This window comes from Carettochelys insculpta, chromosome 20, assembly GCF_033958435.1.
Source record: "Carettochelys insculpta isolate YL-2023 chromosome 20, ASM3395843v1, whole genome shotgun sequence".
Lineage (NCBI taxonomy): Eukaryota > Metazoa > Chordata > Testudines > Carettochelyidae > Carettochelys > Carettochelys insculpta.
The window spans coordinates 26,854,679-26,870,602 of NC_134156.1; the positions used below are offsets into that span (position 1 = coordinate 26,854,679).

General features: G+C 45.5%; 1 protein-coding gene across 1 annotated transcript in view; it reads right to left on the reverse strand.

Annotated features, from left to right (window-relative positions):
- CCDC57 (coiled-coil domain containing 57) overlaps positions 1-15,924 on the reverse strand; it is a 95,841-nt gene that overhangs the window by 32,453 nt on the left and 47,464 nt on the right. The window contains exons 8-10 of the mRNA XM_075014145.1: positions 15,452-15,614; positions 14,279-14,413; positions 1,221-1,434 (exon numbers count right to left, since the gene is read on the reverse strand). Of these exons, the coding sequence (XP_074870246.1) occupies positions 1,221-1,434; positions 14,279-14,413; positions 15,452-15,614 (512 nt within the window). The remainder of the gene's footprint in view (positions 1-1,220; positions 1,435-14,278; positions 14,414-15,451; positions 15,615-15,924) is intronic.

Sequence of the window (15,924 nt, forward strand, 5' to 3'; positions counted from 1 at the left end):
GATCTTGGAATCATTGCAAATAGTTCTCTGAAAGTATCCACTCCATGTACAGTGATAGTCATAAAAGCAAATAGAATATTAGGAATCATTAAGAAAGGGCTAGAAAATAAGTCAGAGAATATCTTATTGCCTCTGTATAAATGTATGGTATAATCACATCATGAATACTGCAACACAGATGTGTTCACCTCATCTCAAAAAAGGATACCTTGGCATTGGAAAAAGTTCAGAAAAGGGCAAGAAACATTACTAGGGGTATAGAACATCTGTCATATGTTAATAAGACTGGGACTTTTCAGCTTGAAAAAGAGATGACTAAGGGGAATATGATATAGTTCTATGAAATCATGACTGGTGTGGAAAAAGTGAATATAGGAGAGTTATTTACTCCTTCCCATAACACGAAAACTAGTGGAACAGTCACAGAAAGGTAGCCGTGTTAGTCTTTATCTTCACAAAACAAAAATGCAGTCCTGTAGCACTCTGAAGACTAACAAAATGATTTAGGTAATGATCTTTCATAGGACAAATGAAATTAATAGGTAGCAGGTTTAAAACAAATAAAAGGAAGTACTTCTTCACATAACCCACAGTCAACCTGGGGAACTACTTGCCAGAAGTTGTTGTGAAGGCCAAGACTATAACAGGGTTCAAAAAGAGCTAGATAATTCATGGATGATAGGTCCATCAATGGCTATTAGTCATGATTAGCAAGAATTGTTTCCATTGCCTCTCTCAGAAGCTGGGAATGGGTGACATGGGATGGATTACTCGACGATTACCTGTTGTGTTCATTCTCTCTGGGGCACCTGGCATTGGCCACTGTCAGAAGACAGGATGTTGGGCCAGATGAACCTTTGATCTGACCCAGTACGGCTGTTCTTATATTCTACCAGTTTTTCCTGTGATGGATTGGTTCATTCATGACCAACGTATTCTAGATTTCCTTCTGAGTGTTTAAAGGATTTCTCACAGATAAGAGAAAGGAACAGAAAAAAGAAAATAGTAAACTGTTATACTAAAATGTTTCAAAATATAGAAAGATAGTATTCAATGATAGAATATATTTTAAAATAATAGTATTTTTGTTTACAACTGGTTTATAACAAATAAAATTAAAATGGTATTCTAAGGCAAGAACTATGACTTAAGGAGAAAATGGAAATGGCATGCACAATTGCCACACAGTAGCACTTTCAACCTTGTTCTCTATATATTACCTGGAGTAAATACAGCTGTAGCTGCCTCTGTTTCTGTGACAGTTTGCTGTGTGTATGGTATCTTTTCTTTCATGGGGAACAAGGATGGTGTCTGACCACTGAGAATCTCCATTTCTTTCCTCATTCCTGCAATAACAGCCCGCAGGCTGGTGTTTTGTTCTTTTAATATTTGAATCTCTGTGGCAGGAACTTCTTTATTGTCATCTAGAAACATCTGAAAAGAAAAACAATAATATCATGTTATCATAAATGATGGTGATAAACCAGGGTCTTGTTTCTTCCAAACATAGCAAATAATAATCGACTCAAGGTTAAAAAGTATTAAGATCATATGGGAAGAGAACAGTTGAAAGAGGAAAATAATCAGGTAACTTGGAGTTACCATAGAGAAAAGTGCAACAGGTAAAACTCTGGTCAGATTTATTAAAATGAACGAAAGAAGAGGTAAACTGACAGGAATACACTCTTCTTCTGTCTATTCAGAAAAGCTTTTATGAAAATAAGGTTCTTCATCAAAAGCAGAGATGAGAGAGTGTTTTGAATAGATGGGTATGGTGTTTCTCACAGGCAGAAAGGGGAAAATTACAAATGTAAACTGAACAGACTAGAAAGAGAAAACAGAACCATAACACTGAAAATATCTCAGTAATAATTATTACATTCAAGTTACAGTCAGGGAAGAATAAAAGCAGTTAATATAAATTGAAAGTCAGGTGAGTATCAGACATATATGCCCAGGCAGTCTGCAATGTCTCATAAAATTGCTGAGGTGACTCTACGGAAAAGGTTAGAATAACTTTCCATCATCAGCCAAGTTTTGTCCTCTCAACTTACTACTTTCTCAAAACAAAATCTTTCCAGCTGAAATTTCTTGTGCAGGGAAATTTCTCCCAGAGGTGATTTTTTTGAGAAGATGTAAAATTAATAAATGTAACAAAATGCCTGATTTAATTATGCTACTATACAATATTTGTATGAAATGTTATAAGAATCTAAAATTTAAGCATTGGAGTTGAGGAGTGCCTGCGTTTGGGCTTGTGGCTCATATGTCATGAATGGAAGGTGGTCTGAAGTAGAGGGTTTTTAATCTGTATTAGAAATGTTATGTTACTGGTATGGCAGTGGTGGCCAGGCAAAGGTGAGTACTGATGTGAGGCTAGAGTTAAGTTTGTTGGTGCAGCCTAAAAGGATAGAGTCTCAGCAGCTAAAAACTGCCATGCATCTATTGACTTCAATGGAGCTATGACAGATTACTACACTAGCTGAAGATCTGCCCCTGGAACTTTATTCTTAATTTAGATTTCAAGGCTTTCAAACATGCAATTGTAGTTCTTTCAATAGTTAAAATAACATAATACTTTTATTAATCTATATGTATTTGTAACCATAATTCTATTTAAATGTATTTTGTGCCACTGAAAAGCACAAATTGTTCCCTGAACGCTATAATTCCTTCTACTTTAATATCCAAGCAAGAAGCCAAGTCTCTCTCTCCACACAGTTTATTTGCCTGCTTTCTATTTCTGCTCACATATGAGCTGAGCCACACCCAAGTATATGTGAATTAAAATCTTCAAGGACAGAAGGAAACAAGAATGATTTTGCAAAAACTAAAACCACATTCTACTTCAACAAGGGACAGGAAATATAGACTCCTTTAAGGACAGCCACAATGCTATATTAATATAAGATTAGAAGTACAGGATATGCAAAAGGGGCTGCCAGCATTTCATCTTTGTCCACAACAAAATTTAAAACCATATTATTACCCAATGAAAACACACATTAACCTTAATTTATAATTTGCTTTTCTCTCTAACTGTAGACGTAAATTGAGAAAAAAAACACATTCTTCCTAAGCTCACCAAAAAATTTAGTGGGTCCTAGAAGTCAGGGGGAACAAGTGGTAGAGTCCACCACAACTGGAGTCTGAGGGCAAAGCCGTGACCGGCAAAACCCCCAGAAGGTGAAAAATACTAACTATACCTCCATCATGCCTGATGCAAGGGGTTACAGTGTTACTCAAGCACAATTGCATAGCAATATGTGAAGGTATGAACAGAGGACTACATAGCAGCACAACAGATCTCCTGGAGAGGCACATGTGCCAGGAAGGTGGATGAGGATGCCTGCACTCACCTAGAGAGTGCTGTCACTGGCAGCAGAGATATTTTCACAAAGACATAACATACCCATATATTGGATGTGATCCAGGAGGAGACTCACTGCGATGACACCAGGAGTCCCTTCATGAGTTCAGTGACATCCAGGAAGAGCTGTGTGGTCTTACAGAAGGGCTTAGTCAGGTCAATATAAAAGGCAAGCACCCTTCTCAGACGGAGGGAGTGCAACTGTTGCTCCCGCTGGGAGCCATGAAGTTTAGGATAGAATACAGGCAGGAAAATGTCTTGACTAACATGGAACCCGGAGATCACTTTCAGTACAAACACTGTGTGAGGGCAAAGTTGGACCCTGTCTTACGGAACACCATGTAAGAGGGCTCAGACATGAGGGCCCAGAGTTCATATATCCTTCTGGCAGAGGTGACAGCCACCAGGAAGGCCACTTTCCAGGAGAGGTAGAGGAGAAAGCAAGTGACCAGCAGTTCCAAGGGCCCATAAGTACCTGGAGGACAAGCAGGTGAAGTTGGTCCATCCATACTGTATGAGGGAGCTAACTTGGTAACAGATGATGTGGGAAAGGCTGAAGTACTCAATGCTTTTTTTGCCTCAGTCTTCATGGACAAGGTCAGCTCCCAGACTATGTCACTAGCCAATGCAGTATGGGAAGGAGGTGGACAGCCCTCGGTGAGTAAAGAACAGGTTAGGAGCTATTTAGAAATGCTAGATGCACACAAATTCATGGGTCTGGATTTAATGCATCCAAGGGTACTGAAGAAATTGACAGATGTCACTGCAGAGCCTTTGGCTATTATCTTTGAAAACCTGAGGTGATCGGGAGAGGTCCTGGATGACTGGTAAAAGGCAACTGTAGTGAACATGGATTCATCAAGGGCAAGTCAGGCCTGATCAATCTGATTAGCTTCTACGAAGCGTTAACTGGCTCTGTGGACATGGTGAAGTCAATGGATGTGATATATCTTGATTTTGCAAAGATTTTGATACAGTCTCCCACAACATTCTTGCCTATAAGTTAAGTATGGATTGGATACATGGACTGTAAGATGGACAGAAAGCTGGCTAGACGGTTGGGCCCAACGGATAGTGAGAAATGGCTCTATGTCTGGTTGGCAGTCAGTTTCAAGTGGGGTGCTTCAAGGATTGGTTCTAGGGCCAGTATTGTTCAACATCGTTATTAATGACCGGGATGAGGGGATGGATTTTATCCTCAGCAAATTTGTGGATGAGGGAGAAGTAGGTATGTTGGAGGGTAGAGATAGGGTCCAGAGTAACCTAGACAAATTGGAGGACTGGCCTAAAAGAAATCTGATAAAGTTCAACAAGGACAAGTGCAGAGTCCTGCACTTGGGACAGAAGAATCTCAAGCACTGTTACAGGCTGGAGACCAACTGGCTAAGTAGCAATGCAGCAGAAAAGGACCTGGGGATTACAGTGGATGAAAGGCTGGATATGAGTCAACAGGGTGCCCATGCAGCCAAGAAGGCTAATGGCATACTGGGGTGCATTAGGAGAAGCATTTCCAGCAGATCTAGAGAAGTTATTATTCCCCTCTACTCTGCACTGGAGAGGACACATCAAGTTTTGGGCCCCCCAGCATAGAAAGGATGTAGATGCATTGGAGCACAATCAGCGGAGGGCAACGAAAATGATTAAGGGGATGGTGCACATGACCTATGAGGAGCAGCTGAGAGATCTGGCGTCATTTAGTTTGCAGAAAAGAAGAGTGAGGGGTGATTTGGTAGTAGCTTTCAACTTCCTGAACGGGTGCTCTGAAGAGGATGGAGAGAGGCTTTTCTCAATAGTGATGGATGGCAGAACAAGGAGCAGTGGTCTGAAGTCACCATGGTCCAAAGTCTGAAGAGGGAAAGGTACAGGTTGGATATTAGGAAAAACTATTTCACCTTCACAAAGGTGGTGAAGCACTGGAATGCTTTACCTAGAGAGGATGTGGAATCTCCATCCCTAGAGATTTTTAAGTCTTGGCTTGACACAGTTTTAGCTGGGATGATTTAGTTAAGGTTAATTCTGCTTTCAGCAAGGGGCTGGACTCGGTGACCCTCTAAGGTCCCTACTAGCCCTATGATTCTATGATTCATGCCCTTGAAAAAGCACCTCACCATGGGGAGTGTGAACACAGAACGCCCACCTTCCCCAAGGTGGAAGGCTGATATGGCTGCCCAGTGCATTTTGATGGATAAAGAAGCAAGGCCTTGCTTATTCAATGATACAAGATAATCTAACACCTGTGGGACAGAGGTAGACAGAGGCACAAGATTGTGCTGGGTGCACCAACAGGAGACACACATCCACCAACAGGAGGCATTCAGGACTGTCATGGTTTGTGGCTGCTGAAGGGGACCTGCTGCACTGGCCCTGAGCAGGCCCACTTGGCAGGCCTCACCTACAAAGCTGCCACACCATGAGGTGGACAGACTGGAGGTCTGGATGATGATGATGACGACTGTGGTTCTGCGTGATGTGGTCCGGAACCAGGGGAAGCCAAATGGGTGAAAGCATAGAAATCTCCTTCAGCATGGAGCACAAATGCTGGCTGGTCCACGCTAGGAGTACAAGGATCACATCTGCCTTGTCGCTGTGGACTTTGAGGAGCACTTTGTGGACAAGGGAAATCAGATGGCAATGGCAATGGCCATGAGGTAGAAATGCCATAAAAGCAAAGCAAATGGCCCAGAGCTTGTGCATGTTGATATGGGCTACGTCTACACGTGCACCCAACTTCGAAATACCTTATTTCGATGTTGCGACATCGAAATAGGCTATTTTGATGAATAACGTCTACACGTCCTCCAGGGCTGGCAACGTCGATGTTCAACTTCGACGTTGTTCAGCCCAACATCGAAATAGGCACAGCGAGGGAACGTCTACACGCCAAAGTAGCACACATCGAAATAAGGGAGCCAGGCACAGCTGCAGACAGGGTCACGGGGCGGACTCAACAGCAAGTCGCTCCCTTAAAGGGCCCCTCCCAGACACACTTTCATTAAACAGTGCAAGATACAAAGAGCCAACAACTAGTTGCAGACCCTGTATATGCAGCACGGACCCCCAGCTGCAGCAGCAGCAGCCAGAAGCCCTGGGCTAAGGGCTGCTGCCCACGGTGACCACAGAGCCCCGCAAGGGCTGGAGAGAGAGTATCTCTCAACCCCCCAGCTGATGGCCGCCATGGAGGACCCCGCTATTTCGATGTTGCGGGACGCGGATCGTCTACACGTCCCTACTTCGATGTTGAACGTCGAAGTAGGGCGCTATTCCCATCTGCTCATGGGGTTAGCGACTTCGACGTCTCGCCGCCTAACGTCGATTTCAACTTCGAAATAGCGCCCAACACGTGTAGACGTGACGGGCGCTATTTCGAAGTTACTGCCGCTACTTCGAAGTAGCGTGCACGTGTAGACGCAGCCATGGAGTGACAGTTCCTTTGCTGTCCACAATGCTGGAGTTGTGAGACATCCCAGATGAGTACCCCAGCCCAAAGCTGACATCTCTGTGACCAGGGACACCGTGGACTGAGAAGCATGAAAGAAAACACCAACAAGGATGTTCAGTGGCTACAGCCACCAGTGGAGAGCACTGGACATGTGGTGAGGCTGAGCATTGACAATGTCCAGGTTGTCGCAGCCAGGACAGTACGCCAAGGCAAATCACACCTGGAGAGGGCACACGCAGATCTTGGTGAATGGCACCACATAAGTGCAGGCTGGTAGCTGAAGTCACATGAGGACCGTGGTGATAGGGAACATGGAAAAGGAGCACAGGAGCTGAGCGAGAGCTTGGTAGTGCTGATCAGGGAGGAACAGTCTGTCCTATATGGCATTGAGGACTGCCCCGATAAACTCTATGCACTGAGTTGGCGTTAATGAAGAATTTGCTGGGCTGAGCAGCAAATCCAGACTGTTCAGAGTCCATCTGGCAAACACCACCTGCAACTGCCCCTGATTTGTGGACTGCACTTGGAGGAGCCAGTCATTCGGATATGGAAAAACCTGAACCCCATGACGATGGAGGAAGGCGGCTACCACTGCCATACATTTGGTAAAAACCTGGGAGAACTGGATAAATGGAAGGGGAGCATCATGAACTGCAAGTGCAAGTGGCCTACTGTGAACCAGAGGTAACAGCAGTAAGACGGATGGATGGAAATGTAGAAGTGAGAGTCATTTAAGTCAAGAACAGCATACCAGTCTCTTGGATCCAGAGAGGGGATGATAGTGCACAGAGTTACCATGCAGAACTTGTGAGACACCACAAACTTGTTGAGCTCCCTGAGGTCTAGAATGGGTCTCAGCCCTCCATTTGCTTTGGGGACCAGGAAGTAGCAGAAGTAGAAGTCTCTGCCCCTGTACTCAGGGGGCACCTCCTTCACTGCCCCCAGATTGAAAAGCGACTGAAACTCTGTGAGAAGGTCCCTGAAGAGGGATGGGTGAAGTGCGTGGCAGGGTAGAGCAGAATGGAACAGGATAGCATACCCCACAGCAATAGTTCTGAAGACCCAGCAGTCTGATGTGATAGCCAATCAGGCTCGGAGGAAAGGACGGAGTCTGTTTGGAAAGGGTAAGGCAGGATCCACTGGTGCCGGTACTCTGATCTCAAGCATGCCATCAAAAGGAGGACTTTGAGGAGGATTTAGACTGGATGTGACCAGCCCCAAACTATTGTCAGGGAGGTTGGTGGTGGGAGTAGCAGTCCTTTTGTGGGTAAGAGTCTGAGTGCCCTTAAAATTAGAACAGATGGAGCTGCTGTTGATGCTGCTGGGGTTGGGGCTTAAAGGGCTTCTACTGAGCAGCAGGCATGTACATTCCTAAGGACTTCCTGGTACGTCAAGAGTCCTTAAGATTGTGGAGGTAGGTGCTGAGCTGTTGAATGAATAACCCTTGGCTGTGAAATCAGACATCCTCGATGATTTGTTGGACCTCCAGAGAGAGTCCTGACAGCCCAAGATAGGCCATCCAGTGTTTGGCTATTCCCTATGCAATGGAGCGAACTGCAGAACCGCCAACATCAAAGGCCGCTGACACACAAGTGAAGGACACCACCATGCCCTCCTGCATCAGAGCAGAGAACTCCTCCATGAGATTTTCGGGGAGGGCCTTTCAAAACTTGAGGGCAGCAGTCAAGGAGTCATAACTGTATCAACTGAACGTGACTAGCTGGTTAGCCACCTGTTCCCTATTGAATAGTCCATTCTACTGAAGAGGTCTAGGCTCCTTGCATCTTTGTACATGGGCCTGGTGGCCTTGGTGCACTTTCTCTTTCACAGCATCCACCACCAGGGAGCAAGGAGGCAGGTGAGTGTACTCATAGTCCTATAAAGACATCAAGTACTTTCATTCTATCCTATGAGCAATCGGGAGGATGAAGGCCAGTATTTGCCAGATAGCAGAAGCAGCATACGTGATAGTCTGGCTGAAGGGAAGGGCCACCCTGGATGGGCCCTCTGAGGTCAATATGCTGCAGGTAGAGTCAACAGACAGAGTAACTTCCTCCACTGGAAGATTAAGGCTGGTGGCCGCTCAGTGGTGGAGCTCATGGAGTGCCCTATAGTTTGGGGGAGGAGGCCCCAAGGCCAATGGAAATGCTAAGGCTTCTTCTGAGGAGGAGCTGAAGGAAGCTGAGGGGGGCGCCACTGGTGCAGAATCCTCTGAGAGAGGAAGAGGAGAAGAGGTCACTTCAGGAGGAGTAGGATGGCGGGAGCTGTGAGGCAGGAGGCAAGAAGCAGTTTATGAAGCAGAGGCTGTATGCAACTGGGCTGAGGACACTGTGCCTGTCAATTTGTGATACTCCCAGGTGTCCCAGCATGGATAATGGGCTGGAGACCACTGGTCAGCAGTAGGGCCCTGCTCCAGGGCCTAACAGTCTGACACCAGAGAGCCCTGAAATGAGGTTGGAGAAGAAAGAGAAGGCCAAGGAGGAACGACTTCCATATGAGCCACTGAAGGAGTGACGCCAACACCTGGTTTGGTGTGCACAGTCTCACGAGGCTGAGACAAGCAAAAGCAGTGGCAAAAGCAAGAATGGTGCCAAGGCGAAGGATGCTGAGAACAGGACCACTGCCGAGGAGACTGATGTCAAGTAGAGTGGTGCCAAAGTGAAGCAGGAGAAGTAGACCGGTGCCGGGACAGGAACTAGTGTCAGGAGCAAGAACGATGCTGAGATCAGTGCTGAGAGGCATCATGGCATGGAGAAAGGGAACTTCATTGAGAATGGGACTGGTGCCAAGAGGTAGAGCAGTGTCGAGAGTGAGAACAACGTCGGGATCGAGATCGGCAAGGAGAATGAGACCGTTGCAGAAACAGGACTGGCATGGAGAGCGGAACTGGTGCCAAGACTGGGACCAGTTCCAAAATAGAGACCTGCGTCAAGAGTGAGATCTACATAGGGAGTGAGAACACCCAGAATTGACACCCTTGGCACCATAGAGGACTAAGGCTAAGAGTACGACCCATAAGGGTCTGGATGTGGCGAGCCAGACCGGTGTGGGGAGCAGGAGTGGCTTCCTGAATGGGAATGAGGGTGAGGCACCAGCTGCACTGGGCAGATTCCAGAGCCCGAAGATGAGCATTGAGAAGATGGCATCAGGACAGGTGAGGCATGGTGCCGAGTGGCAGAGCAGGTGGCAGAGCACATCAAAGATCTGGAACTGGAACAGCCCTGCAACAGAGGCCGTGGATGAAGGAGTGGCTGGCATCAAGTGGGACAGAGAAGGAGGCCATGAAAAGTGTCCAGCATCAAGAGACTGAACAGCGATGCCTCAGGTGACCATGCCAGAACTCAGGGTGGGCCCAAGGAGTTGGGCAACAGCACCTGGCCAGATGCACGAAGAAGCAAAGGTTTAGCCCTAGGTATTCATCAAGGGGCAGGGGCTTCAGTGTGCACCAGGGAGCTCAACATTTCTATAAGCCCCTGGGCCATTTGGTACATATCGGGCATTGACAAAGGACCAAATGACACTGTATCACTTCTGGGCAAGTCCAGTAAGATGGGACTCAGTGCACAAGATGCAGAGGCATCAGGATCATGGGCCCTGGAAGTGTCTGTTACTTTCTGTGCCAAGGACACAACTGTTACTGGAGTTGGTGCCGACGACTTAAGCGTCTTGGAGATGTGGACCAGAGAGTGGGAGCAGTGCTGCACCAGCAGTATGGGGAGAATTGAGCCTTTCTTGGGCACTGAGCCCAGAGCTGAGGATGGCATCCTGTGCACTAGGGATGGAAGCGCAGAGTCTTGCCGTGGCAGTTGGGAAGTGCTGACACCATGAGAGGTTGCCAGAGCCAAAAGTCACGTTCCTTACAGATCCAGGGCTTGAAACCCCTACAAATGCAGCACATATCTGCCTGATGAGCTTCACCCAAACAATGAAGGCAGGAGTTGTGAGGATTGCTCACTGGCATAGACTTTAAGCAGTCAAAGCACTGCTTAAAACACTGGAATCTTTTCATCCCTAAGCCCACAAAAGGGGAACGGTAGGAGACGGAAGAAAACATTCCCTACCCAACAAATAGCAGAGACTAACTGAACCAAAAACAATGGGTTAGCTGAACACAACTATTTACAACTACTTGCACAGAAAAGGCTAGGAATCTGTGTTGTAGCAACATGTACTTGACTGAAACAACTGAACAGCCATCATGGGCAGTAAGAAGAGAACTGAGGGGTGCCAGGTCAGCTGGGTCACATGTAGGCTTCATGTAGGTGCCACTACAAAGGATTCCACAGCCAACCTGGCTGGCTAGTTACTAGGAAAAAACTTTCTGATAGCCATGTAAGAATGAGCACGCACACCTAACTCGAACAGATATGAGGAAGCACTCAAAGAAGAATCATTCTTCCATGCACAGACAATAGATTATGTGGGCTTAGTGGGGTGCCATCCTCAGGAATATTCTGGAAAGTGGGCCTAGCCTTACCAATGTTTAAGCCAAGGTTGCAATCAGACGAGCAGGACCAGGTTACTTACTGCACTACCCCAAATTTAAGAGGCATTGGGGGGTGAGACATTTGAGTGAAATTTGATTGACACTGTAACCTGATGCACCAAGTAGGATGTATGGTAGGTAGGTAGGTGTAGCAGACTCTGTTCCTTATATCCCTGACCTTTGACCTCAATAAAAATGTTACAGACACACCACTGTGCTTCCATGTGATGGAATGGTGATTATTGCCAAAAGTCCCACTGTGCTTAAATACATTTGTAATTGAACCCTAAGTCTGCAGATTGGATTTCTCGCTGAGAAGAATTAATAAAATGGCAGGTGTCACATGACTGGATTTTTATTTGGGTATGGAAGCCATTTTATGTGCCCAGTGTATCTATTGGCCCCAATTACTGTGCGGGAGGGTGGGGCGTGTGAGGTGTCTAATGAAAGCTGATGATGCCCTAAATCTATGTGTGCTACTTATATGTCTGTACAATGTACATGGGCAAAGTTATAGATTTTAGCTATATAGTTCTATCAGCAAAGCTCTAGTACTAAGCTTCACAATGGGAGATGTGATTGCCACTCCAGCCAGGATAATGTACTGCTAACAAAGCCTCAGATGTCAAATCCACATTTCTGGCACTTGGGTCTTCTCGATGGAATGCAGCACGCTGGTCAGGTGACCTGGACTGAGCCAAAGGAACAGGCCCATTTCAGACATTTGAGCCTGTCTCCTGGGATTCATGCAATGGCAGTTTACCACAACAGCCCACCTGAGTTAGGTGGGGGTGGACCCTCAAGGGATTATGGGAAGAAGAAAGGCCTTTGTCCTTGTACACAAAGGGTGATGTGGACTTAGCAGTGTCCATTCTGGATCTTTTGTCTTTTGGTATCTGTGTCTGTCTCCAAGGGTCCATGTCTCAGCATGTGGACCCCAGTGAGCCAGATCTACAATTCTCCAGTAACTAAAACCATGTAATCTGAAATGGACTTTCAGAGACTTTCAAGAATCAGCACAAACATCGTTGGTCTGCATCAATAACTGAAACTGATGTATGTAAAGTATCACTTTAACAATTTTTCTCTCCAACCCTGTTCGTTCTTATTAATAAATCTTTAGATATTTAGATCTAAAGGATTGGTGAGCATGGCGATTTAGGTAAGATCCAAGGTCCTGGAGCTGGATCCTTTGGGGCCTGGAAGAATCTGCATGGAGTTAGTGAAATAGGTTTTAAAAAACCTTTTACCTCAGTTGGGGTTGTTTGGTCTGGGCAGATACAGCAGCTGAGAAGTCTGTGGGTTTGCTTGTGAGGCTTCTGGCTGGCCAGGGGGCTAGCAGAAGTGCTGTTGTAGCTGACTGGATTTGCCTCAGTGAGAAGAAAATCCAGCCTAGGGCTCTAAGTAGCCCAAATTTTAAGCAAGGTTACCCTGGATTGATTTCTCTAGCTGTGCCCAGAAACCCCATCCAATTACAGCAGGTGTTAATGGGAGCCTGTAATTGAGATATTTAAACAGCAGCAGCAATTTTAAAAAGAGCTTGCACTGTCATATGTTTTCAAAATATTCATTTAAAACTAACATGGTGATCACCAACCAGATAATCATGACTGACTGGTCAATCCTTGAGACTCTCCCAGTCAATATCAGCAGTCCCACTGCATGGTCAGAGATCACAAAGGCAGTTTCCCAGTTTCTGCCTGCCCCCATCCTTTGCTGTTCTCAGAAGGGCCAGCACACTCCTGCTGCCATAGATAGGGAGGGGTCAGGATTTCCGTGAGTTGCTCCTGCTTGTAAGCACCACCCCCACTGTTCCCATTGTCTGGGATCAGGGAAATGTGACCAATGGGAGTTGATGGTGCAGTGCCTGCTGAGAGGGACAGCATGAGGAGCCACATGCCCCCCCCCCCGCCACTTCCAAGGCCACACCAGCCAGGGCAGGAAGGCAGCCTGCATTAGCCCCACTATGCCACTGACTGGTAACCTTCTGATGTAAGTGCCACCCAGCAGGATCCCGTACCCCAACCCCACTCCTGGAGCCAGCACCCTATACTCCCTCTTGGACCCCAAATTTCTGCTCCAGGGTCAGCCTGGAGCCCCCTCCTATGCTGCAAACCCCTTGGCCTGAATCCAGAGCCTGCACCCCTTCCTAAACCCCAACCCTGTACCCCAGCAGGTGAAAGAGACAGAGTGCGACAGGGCTTTGGGAAAGGAACAGGGCCTTGGGGAAGGGTGAGATAGATCCTAGTTTGGCCTTAAATTTAAAAAAGTGATCTTAGATATAAAAAGTTTGGAGACCATTGGGCTCACATAACCTTAGACTCTCCACTGTGCCTACCCTGGAAGGAAACAGAGAATAATAATACTTTCTCCGCTCCTCCTTTGCTTTGAGGAAGAAGAAAGTTACTTCTCCACATTTCTTGGAGCCATTTACCTTCTCTGTACACCTTACACAGTACTTTAGCCAGTGAGCGGCTGGGGCAGCTAAGCATCCTCCCCATCCCTGTTCTCAGGGCTGTCCTGGAAGGTGTGGTGTGTTTTGACCATCAGTATAGATACTTAACAGAATTGTAAAGGATAGTATTGACACTACCTACATATTTGTTCCAGGCAACAAATGTTTGTACTTCAAATTAACATTAAATCAGTTAGCTAGAGGTGTAAACATTTATCGAAGATACGTACCAAATAGTTGGATGTCTCAGAATGAATTCAACCCAAGACAAAACAGACAGATAGCCGTGCTAGTCTATATACCGTCAAAACAAAAAAGCAGTCCAGTACCACTTTAAAGACTACAAAGTAATTTATTAGGTGATGAGCTTTCATGGGACAGACCCACTTCTTCAGATACGTAGGGCTATGATCTGAACAAGTGGGTCTGTCCCATGAAAGCTCATCACCTAATAAATTATTTTGTTAGTCTTTAAAGTGCTACTGGACTGCTTTTTTGTTTTGACAAGACAAAACAGTGTTTTCTAACCTGTTTCTCTCCTTCGGGCAATATACCATGTTTCTGAAGTGCTTGTACTGCTTGGTCTCTTTCAAATGTCAAAGCAGACAGAATTGTCTCCATTTCACACAGCTTCTGTTTCTTCTCTTGTAGCTGAGCTGTAACCTACAAAACACAGAGTTACTGTGTCTCAAATACAGGCAGTGCAGAACTATTAGAAGGGAGAAATAATGGTCTTCTGGTTCAATCATATAATAGGAAATCAAGAAACATATGATCTGTTTCTGGCCCTGCCACAGATCTCCCTTCCCAATCTGTGAAACAGGGACAATAAGAAGAAGAAGAAATTTGCCTCACAGACACTCATTGATGTCTATAAAGCACTTTGCGATATAGTGTTATAAAACACCAGCATTACTGTTTACTTTTTAAAATAGTGAACGGGTCATTTCATCATGCCTATGTGATCACCTGGCAATTGGCCACTGACTATCACTGAATGGAAAGGATGTCTGTAGTGTAGTCCGCTTTCTGTGGGGCTGCACTTTAAAACCATTCAGAGACTAGAGTGGGTACAAAATCCAGATATGCTTCATGAGATGAGCGTATTGCTGGAGATATATCGCATCAGTGCTCTGGGATCTTACTGGCTCTCCACTGGTCTCCAGGTGGAATTTATGTATTTGAGGAATCATCTCTCTTTCTGAGCCATACAGAAACAGCTGAGGTACTCAGCTTGAATCCCCTCATTAGAAAAGAGAAAAGGGTGGTTTGCAGAATATTCTCCCTGAAGACTCCAAGACCTAATTCTTACTCTCCCTATTAGATCCAAAATAATCTAAATTCTGGTGACTTCCAGAGAATATTGCAAAGTAAATCTGTCTGACAGGATTTGGGGGGAATTCTGAGTGAAGGCTTCCCAAAATGAAGAAAGAGCAGAAAAGAGTATTTATAGGTTTCTGGCTGTCTGAAATCCTGTTGAAATGGTTATTTTGAGCTCCTATGAATTTATTTATTACTTTATTAATAATGTTAAGGTGTCTATAGCCTTGGACAGGTATCTTTTTATTATTTTAAATCCAAGTACGTAGTCTGTAGAATCACAGAAATGCTGGGCTGGATAGGACACAGTCATGAGGTCCAGACCCATGTGCTGATGAAACCACTCAGTACAAACAAAAGTCAATTTGACCTAATAATGACCTGGTCCTTTGCTGTTGACAAGCTCTGTATTAGATCTTCTGATTTCTGATACTGGTTTCTTTCAGCATTTTCACAGTGCCTCTGCCAGTCTAATTCCGTTTGCACTTTAGCTCGTTCCAGAATCTGCTCTCGTTCTGCTGCCAGAGACAGTTGCTGCTTATACCTATGATACAGAGGACCAAGGTGAGCATATTTTTCAGTTCCCTGAATTTCTAGTTAAGCTACTAAGACCATTGAACTAGAAAAACAAATACGACGTCCAATATATCAACCTCTATTGCTGAACAGAAATTTTAATTACAGTAAACCCTCGATTTTATGGACCACAATTTAGCAAACTTCAGGAACAATGGACAACCCGCATTGTTTCGAAAGTCCATTGGGATCTGTAAAATCATCCCCCCCGCTGCAAAAAAGTTAAGAGACTTACTGCTGCTGCACCCTGGAGGAGCCGCCACTTTCACTGGAGCTGC